Raw genomic sequence first — 25,420 nt, forward strand, 5'->3', positions numbered from 1 at the left:
TACAGAAGTTGGAATTAGCCTTCCGTTATTTCGGAGTTATTTCAAACTAACGGAATTGCTGTGTAGACTCTTGCATTGTTATTTGGAATAACGGCCATTGTTCCAAAAGGACTTTTCCGTGTGGACAGAACCTCTGTCCTGCCCCAGTTCTGCTGCTTTCAGGACAAACTCCTTGTTAGGACCAGTCACAATCTGGGGTCAGTGAGGGTCCATCCCAGCTGAGATGTGTGTTACACAAAAGTCTCTTGTTCACTACCCACTTCTCAATACTGGCTGTAGACAGTGCTCTCACATGGGGGTGTAGATCAGTGGCAGAGTGTTGACTGCAGATCAAGTGGTCCTTGGTTCAAATCCAAGTGCCCCCTGTGAGAGTGTTGATTCAATGAAGACATTCACCTGTCTTGGATTTCCATTGTATGTGAACTGTTTAAATCTGTGGTCACCAACAGGTTGATGGCAAGGCCTTGAGCAGTGGCTTGCAAGGTGTCCTATCTGCCCTGCCCCCATTTCCCTCCCACCCCCAAGAAGCTCCACTACTTACCTCCAGTGAAAATGGAGGTAGTGTGGGCTAACCTGGGGATGGACAGAAATCCTACAGCTCAGTGCCACTGTGGGAGATTCCAGAAGTGCACTAGGTGTACTGCAGGAGGGAGCATGGACTCCCTGCACTGCACAGGAGGCGTGAGTCAGCCCTGCAGGAGGCTTCCCTGTGCTGAGGGGTTGGTGGCTGAGGGGTTGGTCCCAGGGCAGGCAGGCCCTGGTTTCTCTTGGGGGAGAATCCTGGCAGAAGGGAGATGTAGGGGACTCACTGGCTCCCCAGCTGCAGAACTCTGTCCCCACAACATGTATAATTAGATTAATAAAAACCAGACCATTTATTTCAGAACTATAAACACATGATTTTATGCATTGCATAATTTAAAAATAAACTGTTTATCAGAGGGTGTAAGTAAGGGCTGGGGCTAGCAAGTGATGGACAGGAGGAGAACAGAGAGGGCGGGGCTTCAAGGCAGGGGTGGGGCGGTAGATCTTCACCTGTTCAGAGATTTAAAAAGCGACCTTGGGTGTGATAAGGTTGGAGACCACTGCTCTAGTAGCACCTTAAACACTAAGAGAACATGTCGATGGGATCGTGAACGTCAGATGACCGGAGTATTAGAGTCTAGATCCAAGAATAAATAAGGCAGGGGAAGAAAAAAGGAGGGAAAAAAAGAGAGACGCTATGTCTATACTACACCCTTTTCCCACAAAAGCTTATGCAAATGAAGCACAGCTTCATTTGCATAATTAATTAGGGACCACTTTGGCACAAGAGGTTTTTTTTCTTGAAAAACTGAGAAAGAGCCGCTCCTGCACAAGAGGGTCCCAGGCGGAGCCAGCCAGAGGCCGAGGCTCTTCCCAACAGGCCGGGGGCTGGGCTCTGGGTGTCACGTTGCCTCACATGCAGCAGCTCCTAGGCCAAGTGCAGCCTGTAACCCCCCATCTGACACTTCACCTCAGCGCCTCCGAGTCCTCCTGCCCCGCCCCGCGCGCGCTGCGCTGACCGGAAGCAGAACCAGGCGCGCGACGAGTAACGGCCCCAACGGCTCCTTCAGAATTCGCGCCAAAGAATCAGACGCCCAGGCGGGCGGGGCAGGGAGCGGCTGGCGGGACGCTCTGAAAACCCGGCCGGCGCGCGGCAGAGGAAGGGGGGGAGGAGTCGGACCGCGCGTGCGCAGCGGGTCAGTGACTCCGGTCTGGGATCCGCGCCGGGGTTTAGCTCTGACCCGGAGCTGCCTGGACCCGCCCCCGCCTCGCGCGATTGGGCGCCCGGGTCCGGGCGGCAGCAGCGAATGCAGGGGGCGGGGCCGGCACCGCGTGTCACGACGCGGGGGGTTCCGCACGTGCCGCGGAGCCGGAGCGGGGGCGCTGCTGCGAGTTCGGCCCGACGGGGCCTTTCCCCGGGGTGAGAGCGGGGCGGGACCTTGGTCTGACCGGGGGGGCACAAAGCGGGTCACAGCCCGTGTCAGAAGGGGGGGCACAGCAGCTGGGGGGGGGCACAGAGCCCCCTGGGGCCCATGGGCCTGAGCTTGTGGGGCCCGAGGGGAGGGGAACACGAGGGCCTGGAGCAGGGTCTGTGGCCGCTCTGGGTCCTGCCCTGGGGTGGGGGGGCCCTTGTCACCCCCATTCTCCTCCCCACCTGGGGCAGTAGAACACCCTGTGGGGGGGGGCAGCCCTGACTTAGCTGGGACCCTGGCTCTGATGATCATTAATGAGGGGGCGAGTCACGTGCCTCAGCAGCCCCCCAGTATGATTGGGGGCAAAGGGGAACAGAATTTGATTGTGAAACATGAGGGGTTATAGGGGGGGATTAATCCCACTGCCCCTTCAGAGTCCCTCCCCAGGCCCCGCTCGCTGTAGGGGACACAGTCCTTCAGCTCCTGCCTACGCCTGTAAACGGGAGCAGCGCCGGCTTCTGGGTGCCCTAAGAAACCCCTGGCCCTGTAGCATCTGAGAGACTAGCAAAAAATCTGGAGAGTGTCATGAGCTTTTGTGACACAGCCCACTGCCTCAGACGGCAAACCCAGAGCAGTGGGCGGTGCCCATGAAAACTTGTTGATTTTTAAGCTTCTTTTAGTTACAGACTAACACGGCTCCCCCCTGAGACTTTTAAACAAGCAAGGTTCTGTGTGTCTCTAACTGCCTGGGAGTTTTCTTGCGTAGCTTGGTGCATTTCTGGGGGCTGACTTCTGTGGTGTTTTTTTCTTTCTTCATTTCCGTCCAGCAAGTGTGATTGGCTCCCAGTTGTGCATCTTGCTTAGAGGGGGGGAAAAAAACCAAAAACCAAACAGCTGGAACAGGCTACGCTGCTTCCTCCATTTGATCGGGAAACAAAACCAACCCTCAGGGACGGGTTGCAGAGAGGCCATGGCTGCCGGGGACCTGGCCAGGAGCTTCCAGGATGAGGCGACATGTCCCATGTGCCTGGAATTTTTCACAGATCCAGTGTCTATTGAGTGTGGGCACAACTACTGCCGGGCCTGCCTCAGCCAGTGCTGGGGGGAGTCAGAGCCCAAGTTCTCCTGCCCCCAGTGCAGAGTCACCATCCTGCAGAGACACCTGCGGCCCAACTACCAGCTGGGGAACCTGGTGGAGCTGGTGAAATGCCTGCGTCCCCCGGCCGGGCCTGTTCCTGAGGGGCAGCCAGGGTGCAAGAGGCACCAGGAGGCCCTGAAGCTCTTCTGCCAGGAGGATCAAGCCCCCATCTGTGTGGTGTGTGACAGGTCCCGGGAGCACCGCGCACACACGGTGGTGCCTATCGAGGAGGCTGCCCAGGAGTACAAGGTAGGGACCAGGCTCTGTAGGGCAGGTCCTGGGGCTTGGTTCACACTGTGGTGTTAGGGCGACATGGGCAGCTCACGTCAACCTAATTATGTCAAGTGCTGATGCTACAGCCAGGGCTGTCCCCAAGGGGGTATAGGATCTAGAGCAAGCCCCCCCTCCCCTCCTGGATGGGATCTAGGGCAACCTCCCCTACCCCCCAGCTGCACCCTACCTCTGCTTCACCCCTCCCCCCCATCCCAATTCCTGCTCCACCCCATTGTACCCTGACATGAACCAGTGTCACTGGGTAGCCTGATGTGGGGCAACAGTAGGGGTTGGCCCCCATTCCCACACTTGGTATGGTGGTGGGATCTGAAGTGGCCCAGCAGCCTGCTCTGCCCCGCCGCCCTTCTCCATGGTACGGGGAAGTGAAGTAACCTGGACCCGGGTCGCTCTGCTACCACAGCGAAGTTGGGCACCACCATCTGGAAGACGATGGTGCAGTAGAGTTGGAGCATGGACTTCCTCGGCATCCTGGCTGGAGCAGCCTCTGTTCCCGGCGGGCCCAGAAGCGCAGGGGCTGGAGCCAGCAGTGAAGTCCCGTGTAGTCCGGTTAACTGGCGAAGCGTTAGGTTAACTGGATGTTTGACGGGTTAGCAGGGATTTTGCAGCCCTCGCTCGGCACGGTGCTGCGCTGGGCGAATGAATCACAGGCTGCTCAAGGGGGCGAGAACACCAGGTTACCTCTGCCCAGGAGCAGTTACAATTACAGGTCTCTGCTCCCCCAGACCCAGGGCTCCCTTGTCCCTCGCCGGTCTCCAGCCACGTCACAGCCTACTGCACAGGTAATGAGGCTGCGCTGGTGAGAGGCTTTTGCTGTGAGGGAGGCCCCCTGGGAGCCTGGGCACACACAGGAGAGCAGAGTGGGGAGCTGGGGCTGGGGTTGGATCTGGGGCACGGTGCAGTGAGGTTCCTGCCCCAGCTCCTTTCAACCTCTAGCTGGAGGGATCATTCAGAGGCTCCCCAGCCATTTTCCTTCTGGCCCATGTGTAGGGACATGACACCTGCACTAACATACCAGGGCGGAGTTGCACTGAGTGGCTGCAGTAGGCAGAGCCCCTGCTCGGAGCTGGGCATCTCTGCTCCCAGGATGCCTTTGGGGCTGGCAGAGCCGAGTGGCTGCCTCCTTCCAGGCTGGGTCCCTCGTGCGTGTACGGCCGGTGTGTACAGCGCTCGCCGCCTGCCAGACAAGCAGATAACGGCTGTTTGTCGCCCCGGATGCCCTGCAGGAGAAACTCCAGGGAGCCCTGGGCCTGCTCAGGGAGCAGCTGGAAGAGGCCCTGGGGCTGAGAAGTGAAGAGGAGGAGAAAACCGCAGAGTGGCAGGTGGGTATCTGGGTTAATCTCCCTGGCTACATCTACCCTTCAGGCTTCTTTTAGAAGAGCCATTTTTCGGAAGAGATCTTCCAAGAAATCCTCTTCTGAAAGAGAGCGTCTGCAAACAAAAGCACATCGAAAAAGCGATCTGCTTTTTCAAAAGAGAATGTCCAGACTGAATGGATGTTCTCTCGTGTGTCAGCTGTGATTGCTATGGACGGAGTGGCCACCAGGGCTTTTTCCTCTTTCCTCTTCTTCTGAAAGAACACCACCTTCCCCGTCCACACACACGTTTTTGTGAAAGCTCTTTTGCAAAAAGTCTTCTTCCTCGTAGAATGAGGATTATCAGTGCTGGGAAAAAACCCTCTGTTCGTTCGATTTAATTTAGAAAGAATGCGATTGCAGCATGGATGTAACTGGAGGTTTTTCAGAAAAATGGCCGTTTAAAAACAAAAAATCTCTCTGCAGCGTAGACATAGTCTCTGAGCCTTTTCCCCTGCAGCACTTCCAGGCATGAAGTAGCTGAAAGGTCCAGGATGAGGTTATGAACCTGCTCTGGTAAATCAAAACTAGCTGGGGTATGTCTGCACATGGTGCACTCGGCACCCCACTGCAGCGGGGACACCCCCTGAGTGAGCAGAGCTGGGGTCAGGTCAGAGTAAACCCAGGCAGAGCTCGGCCACTTCATAGCCTCTGCTGCCACATGGCCATCTCATCCTGGTCACCTTCTGCTGCTCCTGTTACTGTCCCAATGAGACATACAGAGGCAATAAGACAGAGAATGCCTTATGGCCTTTGTATAAAACCATGGGACGCCCACAGCTTGAATTCTGCATGCAGATGTGGTCGCCTTATCTCAAAAAAGATCTCTTGGCACTGGAAGAGGTTCAGAAAAGGGGCAACAAAAATGATGAGGGGTTTGAAACAGGTCCTGCATCGAGCGATGAAAAAGACTGGGACTTTTGAGCTTAGAAAAGAGGAGACTAAGGCGGGATATGATAGAGGTCTATAAAATCATGAATGATGTGGAGAAAGTGAGTAAGGAATAGTTATTTACTTGTTCCCATAACGTAGGAACTTGGTGTCACCAAATAAATGAATAGGTAGCAGGTTTAAAACAAACAAAAGGAAGTTTTTCTTCATGCAGCACACAGTTAACCTGTGGAACTCCTTGCCAGAGGATGCTGTGAAGAGCAGGACTTTAATAGAGTATAAAAAAGAACTAGATCGATTCATGGAGGTTAGGTCCATCAATGGCTGTTAGCCAGGAAGGGTAGGAATGGTGTGTCTAGCCTCTGTCAGAGCTGGGAATGGGTGACGAGAGGGATCACTGGATGGTTCCCTGTTCTGTTGACTCCCTCTGGGGCACTTGGCATTGGCCCCTGTCAGCAGAGAGGACCCTGGGCTAGTTGGAATTTAGGTCTGGCCCAGCCTGGTTGTTCTTATGTCCCGGGCTTGTCTGTTGCTGGGAGATGAACCCAGGGGCCAACACGTCCGTTCTGGTTCCCTTGCCTGTTACAGTGAGATCCCTGCTGAGGGTGTAGGGTGTGACAGGGACACTGGCTGGTCGCTGGGCACATGGGCATGGGGCTCATGGTCAGGCTGGGTGAGGCCAAAGCCAGTCCTGGCAATGCTGCGAGGGCCCGATGCCCATGTGAGCCCCAGGACGGCACCCACGGGGCTGTTGGCACCAGCCCTCGATGCTGAACATGCAGCCCTTGGAGCAGGTTGTCAAGAATGAGCATCGCCCACATCTTGCTATGACAGGACCCCGGGGGGGCAGAGGAGAGAGTGTCCAGCCCTGTGTTCCCCCCCCCTCCCCCAGTACATCTCTCCTTTTCTCTCAATTTCTTTCCTCTCCCCTGTGCCCATCCCATGTCGCCTGCTATAACAGTCTGCAGCTTTACCTAGCACCCTGGACAACCTCCCCACAGGACTGGCCCTGTTCACTCTGAGCTAAAACCAGCCCTTTATGGTACATTTCCCAGACTTTACACTAACCTCACAGTCCCTGCTTCACGGGCAGAGGCCCCGTTTGTAACTTGGGACTGGCCTGTGGGTTCCTCTCTCCTTTCCTTTCTCCAGAGGACAGTGCAGGCGAAGCGGGAGATGATTGCGGGTGAATTTAACAAGCTGCACACGCTGCTGAGGGAGGAGGAGCAGCTGCTTCTGCAGAGGCTGGCGGAGGAGGAGCGGGAGACTCTGCAGCGGCTACAGGAAAATGTCACCAAACTCTCCCAGCAAAGTGCCTCCCTGCAGCAGCTGATCGCAGAGATCGAGGGGAAGTGTCAGCAGCTGGTTGCTGAGCTGCTGAAGGTGAGATGGCGTCAAAACTCTGCCTCCAGCCAGAATTACAGCTCGGATCCATGGGCCTGGAACCCAAGAGTTAGAGCAGGGGTGGGCAAAAGCGCCTCTGCGAGCCGGATTCGACCCACCAAGCGGGTTGATCCGCCCTGCAGAGGCCCTGCTGCTCACCTGATACTAGGCCATTTAGAGCCTGGGGGCGAGGGGAGCGTGCAAAGTTTCCTCCACCCTCTCCACTCCCCATCCTGCGACAAGCACATGGCACTTCAAAGTGCCGTATACTCACGCAGAGCGGGAGGAGAGTGAAGGAAGCTTTGCACAGCTACCCCACCCCCTGGCCCTGACTGGTCTGGGGGCAGTGAAGTGCGCGAAGCCTCCTCCTGCCCTGCAAGGAGCATGAGGCACTTTAAAGTGCTGCATGCTCCTTTCAGGGCAGGGGTGGAGCAGGAGGAGGCTTCACATGCTCCCTTCGCCCCCATGCCAATCAGGCCTGGAGGTGGGGAAGTGTGTGAAGCCTCTTCTCGCCCTGGCATGGGTGCCTAGTGGGAAAGGGAGGCAAAGGGTCTCCCCTACCCATGGAGCAATAATGGTCTGTGGGTGGGAAGCCCAGAAGCATCATGGCCTGGTCCTGCCCTTCCAGTTTAGGCCCTGTCCCTTCTGGGCAGCCTGAGGACACTTCAAATATTTTTGAAGTGGGCCCCAGCCAAAAATTATTACCCACCCCGGACTTAGAGTAAACTTGTTCTGTGGGCTCCTGACTGACAATATCGGGCCAAGGGCTCCCTCAGTGCCAGACGCTGCAGTTTGGGTGGGAGGGGAATCGTGGAGACCATCCAGGGGAGCCCTGCAAGATTAAATGTTTGGTGCAAAAATGATACTGGCTAAGCCCATCCCTGCTGTGACTCCAGAGCATTGGCCTCAACCAGTCGCTAAACACGGATATGGGGGCGGGGTCCCTAGGAGGAAGAAACATTTAACTAAATTCCCGTCTGACCTACAAACAATAAATTAAGTGTAAATGCAAAGCGGTGCAGGAGGTTTTGCCACAGAACAGTGAAGCCTGGGAGGGTGAATCCATTCTCTAGATGAAAGGCTGCTGCCCAGATCGGGAATTGCTCTTGCTTCTGCCCCCCGGTGATCACACAGAGCATCGATTCTCTTTCTCCTTTCAGGACGTGAAAAGCACATTGAGCAGGTGCATGTCCCATTTTTGCTGCCCTTGTATTCCTGGTTGGGGCCCTGCGGCAATGCCGGCGCAGGGCAGCTGATGATGCTGGGACGTTTGCTTCCTAGGAGTGAAAACATGAAACTCCAGGGACCTGAAGCCATTTGCACTGACCTGCAGCGAGGGTATAAAATTTGTCTTGATCTGAGGGAAGCTCTGAACAGATTTGCAGGTGAGTGGAGCCCCTGGGACGTGCAGCTGTTTGGGGCTGGGGGCTCTGGGCAGAGCCTGGGGCCCCAGGTCACACGTGGACCCAGCTGGGAGCTGGGCGGGAGCTGGAGGCTGATGCACTCAGTGCTGGGGAGTTTGCCTGCTGCTCACACCCACCTGCTGGCTCTTGCCAGGGATCTGACCCGGCCCCATCACCCCAACACCATGACCGCTTGCTGCCTGGTGCCACTGAGCAAGTGCTGGGAGGCCTGGCCTGGGCCCATGTTCTAGGGGCTGCACAGATGGGTCCCAGGGAATAGGTCTGTGCTTTTCTGCAGGTGCACGTGGTGGGTGGCCTCCCTCAGCATTGACACAGCCCCGTTAGCCCAGGCCAGCCGAGCTTTCTGGGTTGGGGAGGGGCCTGGCCCGTGTGTTACTGGGGGCCCCTTGACTGCCCAGTGTGAGGCTAGGTTAGTGATTTGCTGAGTGTGACTCTATTACCATCTGACCCTGATCTTCCCCCGCTGAACCCCCTCTTTCCTCCCCTAAGAGCCCAGCGCGGAGCCCAGGGGCAAAGGCAGACACGTGGCAGTGAGGGGGGCAGGGAGAGGAAACTACAGCGGAGGCAGAGGGGGGCTGGGAGAGGTCAGAGAACTCTGGCTGGGAGCGTTGCTCAGGCCCCTTCATCCTACTCCCGCTGCTCCACTGTGGGGCAGGAACCAGGGCTCCCTGCACCCCATTGTCCCCGTGTGCAGTGGGGAGGGTCCTGCAATGTTACTCAGCCCTTCGGCCAGATGAGCCCTCCGACCCCTGAGACTGCCAGATCTGGCCTGTGGACACAGCGGGGAGCCTCAGGCAGATTCCCTGTCTGCCCCTGCCAAGAAAAGAAGCCATTGTGACCTTGAGGGGTGTGACGGCGTGTCAAGTACCCCCTGATCCTGCAGCCCGTCTGCAGCAAGAACAGACTCCGCCAGCCAGTAGAATAGAGGGTTTATTGCTTCTCCAGGATACAGCACAGACGTGATGTGGTTACAGGAGCCAGGGCCAGGATGCCTCAGCCCCCTTGGGTTAGGGGTCTATCACCCCTAGCCCTCAGCTTAGGTTGGTCCTTTCATGTTTCCCAGCCAAAAACTGCCCCTTCCCCGGAAACCTGGTGTTGGTCTGGGCCTCCCTCCCTTTGTCTCTCCTCCTGGGAGGCTCAGCCTAGGTGTCTGGGTTAATACACACGTGGGTGAGTCAGTGGGAATCTCACATCACAACGCAGGGGACACCGGGTTACAGAGCAGACAGCCTCCCCACTACGCCACAAGGGGCTCCATTTGAACAGCTGTGAGCCTGGGTATGGGGGGTCGAGGTGCTCCTTCTCTCCCCAGCACAATCCCATTAGTCAGACACCGGCCAATGGGAGCTGCCTGTAGACAACATGCTGAGGAAATTCAGGGCAGTTACACCCTACTGGAAGGGTCTAGGAACCTGCCCCTCCCTTCACCCATCCTGTAGTCTCATGGTGCCTGCTCCTCTTGTTCCCATGGCCTCCTGTTCCTGTCACTTGCCCCTCCCCTTTCCTCCCCAGCATCAGCCTGCCCCTCTCCCTTCCCCTACCTATCCCCCACTCTGCCCTCTTCTCCTGCCTTGGTCCCCTCTGCACACGACCCTTCCCTATCCTCCCCACCTCCATCCACCCACTGGTGCCTGCCCCTTCCTTGCAACTTTCCCCTTGCCACCTTCCCTTCCTGCCCCTCTAGTCCCCTAGTGTGAGCTCCCTGCCTCTCTGGAGCCTGCCCCCTCTTCTGCCTTTCTGCCTGCCTGAGTCCTTTCCCTGCCCCCCTTTGGGCCCTGTGGTTTAGGCCCTTTCCCCACCCCATCTCTGCCTCACCCCTCTGCCTCCCTAGGGCCTGCCCTTCCACAATCCCCTCTCTTGGCTCCCTTCCTCCCCCTCTGCCTCCTGGTGCCCGCCCCTCTCCTCTCTGCTCTCCTTGCAGCTCTCCCTCCACCCAGACCCCCTGGAGACTGCTTCTTCCCTTGCCCGTCTCTGTCTTTCTGGCACTCACCTATCATGCCCCTCCTCCTTGATAACTACCCCTTCCCTCACTGCCCTGGTGTCTTCTGGGGTCTGCCTCACCCCCCCCCCATACCCACTAGCACCTGCCCTACCCCTCAACCCTCTTTGTATCCTTGTCACCTGCACCTTCCCCTGGTGCCAGCCCCTCTTCTCTCCCTGCTCTGTGCCTCGCTGCCCGCCCCTTCTCCTCCCCCTCTTTGATCTCTGATGCCCCTCCGCCTTTGTCTCTCCCCCATGGCCTTGGTGCCTGGCCTTCCTTTCCCTCTTAACTTCCCCCTGTGCCCACCCCTCCCATTACCCCGTTTTGCCCCCCAGCATCTGCCCCTTCCTCACCCCCCTGCAGCCGTCTGGCACCTGCCCCTTCTCTTTCCCTGTCCTTGCCCCAGCCAGCCCCTCTTACCCAGGTCTCCTGCCTCACTCTGTGCTGCCTGTGGCTACCTACTCTCTTCTCCCCCCCCCCTCCCCGGCATGGTCCTGGCACCTGTCCCACTGCTCATCTCCTGGGCCCTATCACCTGTCCCTCTTATCTCTGCCCCATTGGAACTCCCCCATTGCCTCTCACCCCTTAGTTCCCCAGTGCCTGACCTTACCCTGGCTTCCCTGTGCCCGTGGGGTCTGTCCCCTTCTCCTCAATGCCTGCCCCTCCCCTCACCCCCCGCAGTCCCCTCCCTTCATCCTCCTCTGTCCTCATGTAGCCGACTGCTCTTGTCCCTCATTGTACTTGTGCCTGCCCCTCCCCTCTGCCCCATTACCTGCCCCTCCTCTTTGTTCTCCCAGCAGCAGCCTGTTCCCTCCACTCCCGCACTGTCTCCTTCCCGCTCCACCCCCTCCTGCCCTGACCCTGCTCATTGACCCCTCACAGGCAGAGGGGGGCCTCACTTCCCTCAGACAATACTCCGCCCAGTGATTAATGGGGGGGCAGGTTACTTTCCTTCTGACCCCAGGGATCAGCCCCTGTCCTACTCTGACTCTGTGACTCTTCCCAGTGGACATGACTCTGGATCCAGACACAGCAAATCCCTGGCTCGTCCTCTCTGAGGATCGGAAACGTGTGAGAGATGGAGACACGCGCCAGGATCTGCCCGACAACCCGGAGAGATTTGACACTTCTGTCTGTGTGCTGGGTGCCGAGGGGGTCACGGGCGGGAGGCGTTACTGGGAGGTGGAGGTGGGAGACAAGACTGACTGGGACCTGGGGATCTGCAGGGAATCTGTGAGCAGGAAGGGGGAGGTCACATACACACCTGAGAATGGATACTGGGTTGTGTTGCTGAGGGATGGGGAATACGAGGCTGGCACCTCCCCCCTGCTCCCCCTCCCCGTGAGTGCCAGGCCCAGCCGGGTGGGGGTTTTCCTGGACTACGAGGCGGGCAAGGTCTCGTTTTACAATGTGACTGACAGGTCCCATCTCTTCACCTTCACCGGCACCTTCTCCGGGATGCTGTGCCCTTTCTTCAGTCCTGGTCTCGATGATGGTGCAAACACGGCTCCCCTGACCATCTGCCCAGCCCCGGCCCACGCCGGAGGGAATGGCGGTACAATGAGCTGGGACTCCTCTCCAGCTGCCCTGGGAGGGGGTATTGCAGGGGCTGCACCATGTGGGGTCAGTGGGAGGGGTCTTCACTGCACCCCCTAAATCCACTGCTGAGGGGTTAATCTCAGAGCATGGGCCCAGGCTGTCATGTAGATGGAACTAGTGACTCCCCTCCCCCCCCCCAGTACAGACTGTCCCCTCCCAGCACCGACCCTAGGCCTGTTCCCATGGAGATGACCAGAGACATCACCTGCTTCCCCCCCCCCCCCCCCCCCCGCCCTTCCTCTCTGTTCCCGGCCCCAGGCCAATGAGCTGTGGGAGGGGAGAGGGTCAGATAAGGGTGGGAGAGTCAGCAGCAGTGGTAGTGGAAGAGAAGGCTGCTGACTGCGGGGACTGTAGGTCAGGGGTACAGCAGGTGTGGGCTGTGTGCAGTGGGGCTGGGAAGAGGGGTGCAAGCTGTGGGGTAAAGGGCAGAAGGAGTGCAGACTAGGGCAGGGGGGATGCAAAGTGTGGGGCAGGGGCGGTAGGGTGCAGGCTGTGGAGTGCAGGGACAAGAGAAGTGTGGATACAATGTCAGGGTAACTACAGTGGCCAGGGATAGGGAGTGGGTACAGCAGCAGGAATGGAAGAGCCCAGATCACAAGGGGATGGAGGATTAATGAAGGGGCAAGAGAGAAGCCCCAAAGTGGAGGAGCCCAGTGAGTTCCGTGCGAGAGGGCAGTGCCCTGGCATCTCCTGCCCTGAGGGAATTTCCGCCCATGGAGGGGACTCAGTCACAGGGGCAGGAGTGCCAGGTCTGTGGCCTTGTTGCAGGGGCTGCTCTGTGCTGCGAACTATCCTGTGTCGGGAACCTGTTCCCAACACAATGTAGGGAGGGAAGGGGTGAGCTGGTGAAGGGGGGCCCTAGCCTCAGGGCTGTGTGAGGGATGGGCCCAGGCTGGGTGACTGGAGTCCCCACTCATGGGACAGAGCCTGGCAGATTTTCTCCTCCCCTTTTTACAGGCTGTTTTGTTCTGCCCCATCCACATTTTCTGCCTGTTTCCTTTCCCCACCCCCTGGCTCAGGACAGCAAATGGTGACAAACTGGGACCCTCCAGTCAGAATGTTCTACCCCTGTGAGATCCCCGTGTGCCACACAGACAAATAACCATGGTCCCGGTTATAAAATATTGCTGTCACAAGGTAACAAGACGGTTATTTAGTGCACAAAGAAAATAAAACATCTAAAACAAATTCATCCAGATTGCTTGGGTCCCACCTACTTGGCTTCCCACAAAGCTGGGGTGAAAAGCTGTTAGACCCCAGCCCTCCTGGGCCAAGCCATGGCAGAGGTAGCAGGATTCACTCCCATCTTCTCCTGCCTCTGCCCTGGTGCTGAGGGGCCGGCCCCTTTCCTGCTGCCCCAACTCTTATTTCCACAATGCACTTTGTGCAGGGGCCCTTGGTCTTTGTGAAAAGGTGTGTGGCTGGGAGCCAGGACTCAGGACCCTTCCCCCCCTCACACTGTCTGGCTGCCTCCAGCACCGGCTGAGCTCAGGGGCCAGGTGGGTGACCTGCCCTGCAGCTGTGATGGCATCAGGCCCTTCCCGCCCGCCTGCTCAGTCTGGAGATGGAGCTCCAGGGGGCCTCAGACACCCAGCAAGAGGAACAAAACTCTCTTTGCTGAACCTCAGTGCATGGAAGCTGAAGCACCTGAACCTTGTCACAACCAGCTGAGCCCCAGCAGGTCCCACTGAGATTTGAACTCAGATTGCAGGATTCAGAGTCTTGAGTGCTGCCCCTTACACCATAGGACCTGTGGTGTGAAAGTGCAGTGGGCACCTCTGACTCTCAGCTCTCAGGCTGGCCTCTGCTCTCCTGGCTTCCCTCCAGCTGCTTTGTCTCCCAGGACTCTCTGTCCTGCCCCAGCTCTGCTGCTTTCAGGGCAAATCCCTTGTTAGGACCAGTCACACTCTGGGGGTCAGTGAGGGCCCCTCCTACCTAAGATGTGTGTTACACAAAAGCCTCGTTTCCTGCTCAGTTCCCAACACTGGATGCAAACACATGGTTGCTCTGGGGGTGTAACAAGTGCCCCCTTAAAAAGCTCATCAATTGAAATGAAACTTTTACATCTCCAGCTGTGTCACACTTTGGATTTCTATTGAACAGGGATTCTTCAAATGACCATAAACCCCTAATGTGCTCTAGTGCCAATGCACATAAACCAGACAAACCCGTCCCTCAGCTGGAACCAATTCAAACCGGCTCTGTGTGTGTGTCTGGTTTCTGTTTCCATCCATTCAACAAGGGTATGATCTGATCTGGATGCCCATTGGCTCGTCCTTACTCTCCTTTGGCCGTGTCCTGCAGAAGAACAAGGACCACGTCCAGCTGGGGATGAATGGCCACAATCGATCTTACAGCGTTTGATTTAGCAAGTCCAACTAAGACTCACTAAATCAGACCCAGAGGCCACCCCCACCAGCTTCCAGCACTTCTGCTCTTTGCCCCCTTCGGCTTCCTGCTGTGGGGACATGGCCAACTCCAGCTACGTAGGGAGGGATGGCTGGGAGAGCAGACACATTGGCCAGGCACCACTGGGAGCTGCCTCCCTCACCTCCCCCACACCCAGCAGCTGCTTGGCCAGCTTAGTCATGGGGCTGCTCTCTGGGACTTCTCTCCCAGCTCCGCCACCTGTTGCCATTGCCCATCCCAAGGGAGGGGGGACGAGAGTCACTCTCCACGACTGCAGGAGCTGCAGAGGTTGCACTTTTGGGAAAGGCTTTATTTTTTGAAAGATCAGCGTCTAGACTGAAACTTTTCTCCAACAAAAAGAGTGGCAGCCATTTTTATGCTAATGAAGCGCGGGAGATTTAAATCCCCGCTTCATTAGCAATTGCGATACATCTAATTTACATCCCTTTTCTGAAAAAGGGATGTAGTCTAGACATAGCCAAGAAGTTTTACAGTAACGCGTGGTAAGAAAGGGCTTCTTGTGCAAGAGCTTCGCTCTTTTCTAACAGGTGTAAGTCCCCTTGCTCAAGAGCTCTTGCATAAGAGGGCAGTGTGGACACAGGACAGGTGTTTCTTGTGCAAGAAAGCCCTAGGGCTAAAATGGCCATCAGATCTTTCTTGAACAAGAGAGCATCCACACTGCCATGGATGCTGTTGCCCAAAAGCACATCTTGCACATGGCAGGGTGGACGTGTTCTTGCATAAGAACCCTTGCTCAAGATACCGCCAGTGCAGACATAGCCAAAGGGACCTTCAGAGATGAAGTCCAGCCCCCTGCCTCACAGCAGGACAAAACACCATTCAGACTAATGTCTCTCCAAAATACAAAGCTACCAGGAATGGGGTTTGAACCCACACAGACATACATCTATTAGAGCTTAAGCGCAACACCTTAACCACTCGGCCATCCTGGTGGAATCTAGAAGGCTGGAAGGGTGAAAGTTCTCTCCACAAACAGACCAGGGACTCGCTCTCAGAGCATCTACCCATCCCATCTCTGTGCCAGGACTTTCCACTGTGAGGGCGAGAGAATCGCCCCCTCACTCCAGTGAGGAGGGAAGAAGGAAAACCAAACAAGACAAAACCCAGCATCCCCAAGGATTCCGAGGGACAAAGGCCTGGTGGGGAAAATACCATCCCCCTTCACCCAGGCTGCGTCTAGATTGGCATGATTTTCCGGAAATGCTTTTAACGGAAAAGTTTTCCGTTAAAAGCATTTTCGGAACAGAGCGTCTAGATTGGCACGGACGCTTTGCCACAAAAGCACTTTTGCAGAAAAGCGTCCGTGCCAATCTAGACGCACTTTTCCGCAAAAAAGCATTGGGAAGAAGGAAACCACAAGCCTGGAGCGGGTGCAGAGGCTGTTGTGACTGGCACTGGCAAGGCAGGGCTCTGACTGCACTTGCTGGGACAGGAGAGCCAGCGCCAAGTGCCCTTGTGATTCCCTGGGGGTGTCCGTGCTCAGAGAGCCTGAGGGTGCAACCTCTACAGCTCCTGCAGCCATGGAGAGTCAGTGTCTGTGGGCATCAGGTGCTTCTCGCTTGTGGTTTCCTTCTTCCCAACACTCCTCCCCAATTAGCCTTTTCCTGAACCAGCAGTTCCATGGGTGGCCAGGGGAGGCCTCTTCTGTGCAACAGAAGCGCAACAGACACACAAAAGGGGACATGGGACAGTTTGAGTCACACACACGGCAGGGGGCGCAGCTCAGCCAGGGACCTTATCCACTCACAGAGCTTCACAGCTTCTCCACCCCCCAAACCCCACCAGGCAAACTGCCCCATGGCCCTCGCCTGCACCATGCTCAGGGCCTGGGGATTTTCTGTCAGTTTGCCAGACCAAATAACTAGCCCCGCCCCCCGCCCCCCCCCCCGGAGTCTCATAAGAACAGCTGTACTGGGTCAAACCAAGGGTCCTTCTAGCCCAGTATCCTATCGACAGTGGCCAGCACCAGGTGCCCCAGAGAGGGTGGACCGAAGACAATGATCGAGCGATTTGTCTCCTGCCATCTCTCTCCAGCCTCTGACAAACAGAGGCCAAGGACACCATTTTATCCGCTGGCTAATAGCCTTTTATGGACCTAACCTCCATGAAATTATCTAGCTTCTCTTTAAACTCTATTATAGTCCTAGCCTTCACAGCCTCCTCTGGCAAGGAGTTCCACAGGTTGACTACACACTGTCTGTCATGTGCCTTCTTATCCCCCAGCTCCACTTTGTCTCCAGGTAGACCCTGCTCTGCCACAACCACCTTTCTCTGCCTGTTACTCCTGGGTCTTCTAGGGCAAAACATTCCCCTTCACTCTGAATACCTGGGCTTTTAGTGCTCAGATCTGCACCCAACACCAGCATTTGCTAGTGAGGGGTCTGAACAGCTCCTGTAGAAAGGGAGACAGCAACTGTGGAGCATCCTTGCCAATTACTTCAGAAAGCAGAAGAAGGTAAACTCTTTGTCATCACAGACAGGACTTGAACCCACAATCCCCAACTTAGCCGGCCAGTGCCTTGTCCATTAGGCCACTGAGGCACATAGAAAAACATGCCAGGGTACAGAAAGAAGAGGACAATGCAAACAGCCCCATGGCGGTGAGGGAGTCAGTATGTGGGTGGGTGAGGCAGGGAGCTGGGGGCAGAGCTGGGCTCTAACTCACTAGGGGTGTGTTCCATAGCTCAGAATAAGCGATGCAATTGGGTAGCTTATTTCAAGTCAATTTTGAAATAGCTTATTTTGTAATTTGTGTAATTTGGCACTGGCTACACAGGGACCTTTTGCATGTTAGGCAACTGTGAAAATCACTACACCACAGAAACACACATTAGTGGGGGTGGAACTTGTCTGACTGTTCTGTTCCTGGCTCTTTCTAACACCCTGCTCTGCGGGGTAGGGGAATGCACCTCGTGAACTCTCCATCTCTTGTTCTCATGGAAGCCACTAACCCGACCCGCCAGCTCCTCATTTCCTCACCAGGCCCTTGAGATTTGCAGCTCAAAGCTGGAGCTGCTGTGGCAGGAGGTGAAGCTACAGAAGCTGACGGGGGACAATCAGCGGGCGGAGGGTTATTTTTTCTCCTCCCTGGGCTGATGTGGCTAGAACTGAGGAGAAGAAAATCCCCTTCCCTTCTCCTCAGAAGATGGAAATTGCAGTTGGTTCTCTCTCTGGTTCTACTAAAGCTGGGCCCTAGGACTAGACTTTTTCTTTCTAAAAGCCTCCTGAAAGCTGAGAATGTGAGTTAAAGAAGGGCATCACCCAGCATAGGGCTTGAATCTAGGACCCTGAGACTAAGAGTCTCATGTGCTACCAATTAAGCTAGCCAGGCTGTGTACAACAGCTTTCCTAATATGCCATCATAGGGTAGCAGGAAACGAGAGTTCTCAAGTGCCCGACTCAAGGCTCTTCCTTGCCCCTAATGGGGGGTTCTGGTCTGTGGGGAGGTTTGAGCACAAATCCCCCTCCAGACACACCCACTTCTTTCCCCACAAGGAACGGCCCCATTTCCATCTCTCCAGCGACAGGAGAAGGGGCCAGTTTCAGGATTTCTTTTACTGCTGCAGCAAGGGGAGATGGAGGGAATTCAAACTCCTTTGCAAGCTTTGTTCTTCTGGCACAAAGTGTGACGGGAGGGGTGACATGCCATGCTGACAGCCAGCCACCGTGACCAAGCCTCTGAGAAGGAAAATGTATTTTGTTAAAAGGAACAATGTGAAGTGTGTATGCAACTGACTGAACGTGACCTTGCGTTGTGTGTGAGAGATAGTGAACCTACAAAAACCAGCCTGATCTAGCTTTTCTGCTGCAAGGATGAGACTAACACCCATGTAACTAAGTTTATCTCTGCATATTGAGATAAAAGTAGCTTTAAGCATTAAGCCAATTGTAACGCTGTCACTAGCTTATGTGATGTCTATTCTATTTTGTGTGCAACCATGAACGTATATAAGGTTACCATGGACATTTGATTTTGGAAGTCTTTCTTTTGAAACTTCCCACAGCTCTTAATAAAAGTGTTTTTCTCCTTCCAACCCTGAGTCTGGATTTCCGTGACACCTCAAACCAGCTGGACTAGCCAGCCCACGTCACAGTGAGTCACTAGTGGCCCTGTCAGAGAAGAGCCATTGGCAGCTCCAGTCATCCCGGCAACTGCTGGAGGTGCCTTTCTGAAAGGGCCATTTGTGAGCTCAGTCTTGGCAGGCTGGCTAGCTCAGTTGGTTAGAGCATGGTGCTAATAACACCAAAGTCATGGGTTCAAGCCCCATGCTGTCCACTGAGATGTTTGCTGTGGTGATTGTCCTCACCCTGCCTTTAGCTGCCTGCTATGGACAGGGAAGCAGAGACACACAAAAAGACCTTTGCAGGAAGCAGAGCAGAGAGCTCATAGGAGGAGGCTCCAGCCTGCACAGCCCCAGTGGCTAAAAGGGTCTTGTCCTGGCCTGCTTTCCCTAATGGCAGGGAAAACCCTTCTCTTCCCTCTATTGCCCCAGTGGGGTGACATGATTCCCAAATTCCTGCTGCTGCAGTGGCTGGCCCAAGGCTCCCTGCAGGGGGCAGGTTCCTCCAGCCCAAGCCACAGAGGGAGGCTCCATATGTCCAGGAGGCCTGGGGCATGTGCCCGGCCCACAACACTGCTGCCAACCACCTGGTCACCTGCGTCAGCAGCCCTGTGTGGCCGTGTTCTTGTGCAAGAAGCCGCCAGTGCAGACAGAGCCTTCGTGTGCAGAGCCGTTCCGCTGCTTATTGTCACGGGGGTTTCTTGTGCATGAAGGAGCAGTGTGATAGTCCACGCTTAGCCTCATTGGCATATTGCTTGCTCAAGAACCCGTCAGTGTAAACATGGCCCCTCTGCTTTCTGTCTAAGTTTAAAAAATTTTGTGCAAAGCAGGAAGATTCTAGAGCCTTCCTCGGCAAGTGAGTCTGAATTCTGCACCACGACCTCAGTGGGACCCGCTGGTGAAATACTGGTTTGCTGCAAATCCTTGGTAATGCCAGGGTTTGGCTTCCTTGGCTATGTCTGCACCACACATTGTTGTACAATAAGATACGCAATTGAGGTGCGGGGATGAATATTGCCACACCTCATTTGCATACCTAATGAGCCATCATTTTTGCAGCAGAGACTTTTGTGCAAGAAGAAGCTGTCTAAACTGCTCCTTCTTGCACAAAAAAACCCTCTTGTGCAGAGCTGTTCCACCGCTTATTGTCAGGAATCCTCGTGCCAGTTGGCAGAAAAATCCAGTTCTGACCAGTCTCTGAGTGGCCGGTGCCTGAGGGGATCCAACATGGATCCCTAGGTTACAGGTCACAAGCAGCATTTAGTGGCCCCAGTTACTGACCTAAACACCATCATAACACGATGTCTACGTCTACACTGCAGCCTTCTTGTGTAAGAACTGTTTTACGTAAGCGTTCTTGTGCAAAAGATCTTCCACAAGAGCACGTCCACACTGCCAAGTGCTTTGCACAAGAGATGTGCTTTTGTGCAAGAGCGTCCATGGCAGTGTTGTTGCTCTCTTGTGCAAGAAAACTCTGATGGGCATTTTAGCCTTATGGGTTTATTGCACAAGAAATTCATGTTGCCTGTCTACACTGCCCTCTTGTGGAAGAGCTCTTGTGCAAGAGGGCTTATTCCTCATGGGGAGAGGAATAACTCTTCTGGAAGAAGCACTGTTTTCCAACGCTGTAGTGCAAATTTACTTATGCAAGAACACTCGTGCTGTGCTCTGCACGTTTTTGTGCAAGAACATTGAGCAAAAACCCTGCCATATAGATGTAGCCTTCAGGTTTGTATTCATTCAAAGAGTTCACATACAAAGGAAATGTCTCTGTTAAATAGACACTCTTGCAGGGGGCACATGGATTTGAACCAAGGACCATGTGATCTGCAGTCAATCACTCTGCCACTGAGCTACACGCCCATATGAAAAAAAGTGTCTGCAGCCAGTATTGAGAAGTGGGTGGGGAACAGGAGGCTTTTGTAGAACACACATCTCAGGTGGGACGGACCCTCACTGACCCCAGATTGTGACTGGTCCTAACATGGAGTTTGTCCAGAAAGCATCAGAACTGGGGCAGGACAGAGGTTCTGTCCACACAGAAAAGTTATTTTGAAACAATGGCCGTTATTCCAGAATAACAATGCAAGAGTCTAGACAGCAATTCCGTTATTTTGAAGTAACTCTGAAATAACGGAAGGCTGCGGCAGTTGCTGGGAGGTCCTTGTGCTCCAGGCTTTTTGGCTTCCTTGCCCTGAGGTTCACTAAGGGGGGTTTTGCTTGTCTGAGGCCCATTAGAGCTTTGTGAGCAGACTTCTGCTAAGGTGCCTGATGCCATCACAGCATCAGGGCAGTTCGCCCATCTGACCCCTGAGCTCAGCCCATGCTGGAAGCAGCCAGAGAGCGTGAGCAGAACGGGGGGCGGGGGAGTTGTATACTTTGGGAAGGGTCCTGGCTCCCAGCCACATGCCTTGCAACAAAGACCAATGGTTCCTGCACAAAGTGCATTGTGGGAATGAGAGTTGGGGCAGCAGGAAAGGGGCTGGCCCCTCAGCACCAGCGAGCAGGTGGGAGAAGATGGGAGTGAATCCTGCTACCTCTCACGTGCAAAGGCAGCACTGACCCACTTACAACTCATCTCTAGTGCTCTGGCCTCCAGCAGCTTTGTGCCCCACTAGGGTGGGTTATCTCAGAGACCAGAGAGGAAGAGGGAGGGGTCTCTGGATGTGCGGAGCCCCCTGGCTCTGCCTGCGAAAAGAAAGAACAAGGGCACAGGCAGAAACTTCAATTCCACTTTCTGAGTCTTGACTTTTTCAATCTAAGGACTTTGAAGAAGAATTTCAAATATCTGCTCCAGTGGTGCAATGGGTCAGTGCACAGTACTTATAAGGCAGTACTTGTAGGAGACATGCTGAGTTTGTGAGTTCAAGCCTCACCTGGAGCACTCACTTTTAGTCCCTGCTGGGTCGTCACCTTGCAGTGGTTCCCAAACTTTTCAGCATCACGCCCCCTGACGGAGAATTTAATCCGAGGGTTCAGAAGGGGGCCCAAAACCCCTACCAAATCAATTCCAGACACCCTTCTTCAGCAACCAGCTTTATTCAGGAATGCATTCCAGGGCAAAAACCTCCAGGATACTCAGGAGAAAAAAAGTTTCTGCAAAGTTTCTGCCACTGCCCAAACAAAAGGCAAGGTCTTTTGTACTTTCTTACATGGTAATTACCCCCCTTTGACTGACCACTTACAATTGCATATACAGGTCAGGCCCCTTTGCACCAAATTCCCTCCAGTCATCATTTGTCCCCTCTCAGTCCTTTTGCAGGCCTTACAACAGGTTCAAACCAGTTTCACCTGTCCCCTCCTTTTGTATCCCTGTGTTCAAGCACGAACCTCTTTACAAAGACCAGACTTTAACAGCAGGGGTCATACTGACCACAGTTAAGTTTATCCTTCACCCCCCTTTTTGATTTGTGAAAAACCCTCATGCCCCTGCCCCCCAAATAGCAGCAAAACTTGTTGAGCAAAAAAGAAAAAAAATGATGGGGGGAGGGCTGGGTCACCTCATGCCCACCTGGAATTTCTTCACACCCTGTCTCCTCCCCGCCCAGGCTGGCCCCATAGCCCAGGGCCTGGTCAGCAAGTGAGACTCGCCCGTCAGTCCAAGCTGCTTTCTCCCCGGCTGCCGTTCCTGCCTGTCCCGTGCCAGCGCCGCACGCAGGCCAGTGGGGCAGGACGGGGGGTGTCCGTGGGGCCCTGCTCTCAGTCCGTCCCTCACAGGCCCTGTGGGCTGCTCGAGGGCTGAGCCCATCGCCCAGGCCTGGCGCGGGGATGGAACATGGGGCACGTTTCCCCCTGTGAGCGTGTGCGGGGGCAGGAGGGAGCCACACGGGCCCAGCTGAAGGTTTTGTGCTGGGGCTGGAGGCTTGAGCCCGAGCTGTCGGCCTCAGCGAGACTTGCTCCTCCCCCCTCTCCTGCCTTGCTGCCTCCTTTGGCCAGCAGCGCTCAGGGGCAGCCGGGAGAGCCGGCACCAAGGGCAGAGGAGGCCGAGGCACAAGCCCCTCAGAGGGGACAGGCCTGAGGCCTCTGGCTTGCCCAGGCTCACGCCAAGGGGCTTTCTGTGGTGCCGGGCGGGGAGGGAGGCCAGGCCCAGGCCGGTGGGAGAAGGGGCAGCGCCTGCCAGGGCAGCAAGGGGAGCTGCAGGGAGCGAGACGCGGCGTTTCTGCCTGGATCACTCAAGGGTCCTTCTGCGGGTGAAGCGCCTGTGACACCCCTGTGCTGCTGGGTTCCTCTGCCCCTCCCCTGGGAGGCCGGCCCCTTCGGGGGGCTCTTGCCCTGGCACTCGTCCAAGGGCCACCTGGGCAAAGCAGCCTGCCCCAGACACCTTCCATAGCTCAGCTGGCAGAGCAGAGGCCTGTAGCGGGTGCTCAGCAAGTGCCCTTAGGTGGCTGATTCAACTCCAGCTGAAAGGAGAGATTCTTCTCCCTCCCCCTGGCTGCAGGCCCGGCCTTAGGACCAGGCGGCTGCCTTGGGTCTGTGCCTTTTGGGGCCTGGTGCTACAATTGACACAAAGGTTTTGGGTACCAGCTGCCAATCAAATGTCTTGGGCTGCGCAGACCTTGAGTCATGGCAAGAGCTGGAGGGGAATGGGGAACGGCTGCACTTTGGAATGGGAAGGGGGTGTCTGGCACCATAAAGTAGAACAGTTTTAGGGCTGCTTACAAGGAGGGCACCATGGCTTAGTTGGCTAAAGCGCCTGCCTCGTAAGCAGGAGATCCTGGGTTCAACTCCCAGTGGTGCCTTGTTGCCAGGTCAATGGGTTTTTTCTTCCCACCATTCTTCAACATGTATCTGGAGTTGGTTTTACCTTCAGTTGAGCTTGGTGGTGCCCTCACAGTGGGAGTAGGATAGTAGCAAAGAGCAGGAGGTGCCCTAAGGGTTTGATTTAGTGAGGCTTAGCTAGACTTGCTAAATCAAGCTCTGGAAAATGGATTGCAGCAGTGATCTCCACCTGAGTGAAGACATGGCCTAATGGTGCAATTAGTTAGATGCGACACTAACAGCCCCACTGCTGGTAACTCACAGAGGCTACATCTACACTAAGGCTGTGTCTAGACTGCATCCCTTTTCCATAAAAGGGATGCAAATTAGACACATCGCAATTGCTAATGATGCAGGGATTTAAATACCCCTCGCTTCATTTGCATAAAAATGGCTTCCGCTTTTTTCCAGCTTGGAGCTTTGCCGGATCTTTCAGAAAATAAACCCTTAAAATAAGGATTGAGGGATCTTTTGGAAAAGGTTTTATTTTCCAAAAGATCCATGCCTAGACTGGTGCTTTTTTCCAGCAAAGCGCCAAGCCTGCGTGTTGCACAGCACTGGTAGGAGACATGGAGGGTCTATTGGCACCTGCAGCCTCTCAGAACAACCCCCTTCCCGACCTCCAAGTCCTAGCCCTTCCCTCCACCCTTAATGGGGTCTGCTGGGAATTGCCTGGATGCCAGCCCACCCCAGTGTCAGCCCAAGGACTGACTGGTCTGTAAAAGCTGCACCCTGGAAATGAGGAAGCAGCTAAAGTGACTCTGGTGGGACTTGAACCCACAGCCTTTGAATGTCTAGCTGGGCTCACATTAACCAGTGCAGCTTAGAAGTCCAACATGCTTTCCATTGCACCACAGAGCCAGATGGCCTGTTGCTGTTGATATCTCCACTCTCTGCTTTGCAGCATGGCAATTGCTGGGGGAAAAGAAAGGGGAGCCAGGTCTGTCTCTTTTGGGAAAGCAGGTAGGAGGGCCACTGAGCCCCCAGCAGTGAAAACTAGGAACCAGGACAAAGCTGCAGTTGGAGAACATGGGCATCAACCCCACTACTTTTTGCACACAAAGTAAGGGGTTTCCCATGTGAGCTAACTCCCCTGCATGTGAACACATCCCCTGCTCCACCCATCTTCTTCTAGACCCGACAAGGTCTCTGTGGCGTCCTGAGGCTCCTTTCTGAAAGGGCCACTTGTGGGACTGACACCCGTGGGCCGGCTAGTTTGGAGGTTTAGGGGACGTGGTGCTCATATCACACAGACACATCTTAAGAGCAAGCTCCTTATTTCAAACCATAACGGGCTCACTATTCCGACGTCCCTGCAAACCTCATGGCGCGAGGAGTGAGGGGCATTTTGGAACAGCGATTTATTTGGAACTAAGTGCTGTGTAACCAGCGCCAAATTACAAAATAAGCTATTTCAAAATTGACTTGAAATAAGCTACCCAGTTGCATCACTTATCTTGAGCTATGGGACGCACCCCTAGTGAGTTAGAGCCCAGCTCTGCCCCCAGCTCTCTGCTCCACCCACCCACGTACTGACTCCCTCGCTGCCATGGGGCTGTTTGCATTGGCCTCTTTTCTCTGTAGCCAGGCTTCAGCCAGGACTGAGACTCAGGCAGGAGAATGTGACCCGGCTCCCTGCACCTGGGCCCTGCATTTCTCATCCCTTCAGAGACACTTGCTAGTGGAGGAATAAATCAGTCACATGAGTGTAGATTATGAAACTTTGTAGTTGTTGCCTTGGAAACTCCCCACAGACCTTCCCCTGGGGGCCCGGGCAGCCGCTCACATTGCACAGCTCACTTCGAGGTGAGGGTGCTGTGTAGACGTGCCCGTCCTGTTGAGGACCAGCCTGCTGGGGGGAGGCTCTGGCCACTTCCTTTCCTCGTGTCTCTCAGACTATGTCTACATTCCAGGGCTACATCTACACTGCAGGCTTTTTGTGCAGGAGCAGATGTTCTTGCGCAAAAACTTGCACAGCGTCTACACTGCACGTACGTTCTTGCACGTGTACATTTATAGTACAGCATCAGAAAACAGGGCTTCTTGCACAAGAGTTATTCCTCTCCCCACGAGGAATAAGCCCTCTTGCCCAATAACTCATCCACAAGGAGGCAGTGTGGAGAGCCAAGAGGGGTTTCTTGCTCAAGAAAGCCCTATGGCTAAAATGCCCAT

At 55.1% G+C, this 25,420-nt stretch overlaps 1 protein-coding gene and 3 non-coding genes across 8 annotated transcripts; 3 read left to right on the forward strand and 1 right to left on the reverse strand.

Annotated features, from left to right (window-relative positions):
* The first annotated feature begins 1,713 nt into the window (after positions 1-1,713).
* Positions 1,714-13,210, forward strand: LOC102450800 (E3 ubiquitin-protein ligase TRIM11-like). 5 transcript variants are annotated; one of them, XM_075909479.1, is made up of 8 exons: positions 1,714-1,945; positions 2,765-3,324; positions 4,092-4,148; positions 4,593-4,688; positions 6,765-6,995; positions 8,069-8,178; positions 8,277-8,380; positions 11,407-13,210. In XM_075909479.1, exons 2-8 carry the CDS (start codon positions 2,908-2,910, stop codon positions 12,054-12,056), a joined length of 1,665 nt encoding a protein of 554 aa, XP_075765594.1. In that variant the 5' UTR covers positions 1,714-1,945; positions 2,765-2,907; the 3' UTR covers positions 12,057-13,210. The 5 variants fall into 5 exon arrangements, with proteins under 5 accessions (XP_075765594.1, XP_075765596.1, XP_075765592.1 ...); XM_075909481.1 differs by lacking the exon at positions 4,092-4,148 and having other exon boundaries at positions 1,720-1,945; XM_075909477.1 differs by lacking the exon at positions 1,714-1,945 and having other exon boundaries at positions 2,774-3,324; positions 8,156-8,178.
* A 5,421-nt stretch (positions 13,211-18,631) lies between these two features.
* TRNAI-AAU (transfer RNA isoleucine (anticodon AAU)) lies at positions 18,632-18,705 on the forward strand. Its single transcript has one exon. It is a non-coding gene; the product is annotated as a tRNA-Ile (tRNA).
* A 4,450-nt stretch (positions 18,706-23,155) lies between these two features.
* On the forward strand, positions 23,156-23,229 carry TRNAT-CGU (transfer RNA threonine (anticodon CGU)). Its single transcript has one exon. It is a non-coding gene; the product is annotated as a tRNA-Thr (tRNA).
* A 775-nt stretch (positions 23,230-24,004) lies between these two features.
* Positions 24,005-24,109, reverse strand: TRNAR-UCU (transfer RNA arginine (anticodon UCU)). Its single transcript has 2 exons — positions 24,073-24,109; positions 24,005-24,040 (listed from the first exon to the last, which is right to left on the reverse strand). It is a non-coding gene; the product is annotated as a tRNA-Arg (tRNA).
* Between the last annotated feature and the right edge of the window lie 1,311 nt (positions 24,110-25,420).

This window comes from Pelodiscus sinensis, chromosome 26 (assembly GCF_049634645.1).
Source record: "Pelodiscus sinensis isolate JC-2024 chromosome 26, ASM4963464v1, whole genome shotgun sequence".
Taxonomy (NCBI): Eukaryota; Metazoa; Chordata; order Testudines; family Trionychidae; genus Pelodiscus; species Pelodiscus sinensis.

What these genes read in the sequence shown, in the direction of transcription:
- LOC102450800 (XM_075909479.1), top strand. Translation starts at nt 2,908, where the DNA reads ATGGCTGCCGGGGACCTGGCCAGGAGCTTCCAGGATGAGGCGACATGT. An exon ending in CGTCACAGCCTACTGCACAG is followed by an intron (nt 4,149 to 4,592) that starts GTAATGAGGCTG and finishes GATGCCCTGCAG; the next exon opens with GAGAAACTCCAGGGAGCCCT. An exon ending in AGCTCTGAACAGATTTGCAG is followed by an intron (nt 8,381 to 11,406) that starts GTGAGTGGAGCC and finishes GACTCTTCCCAG; the next exon opens with TGGACATGACTCTGGATCCA.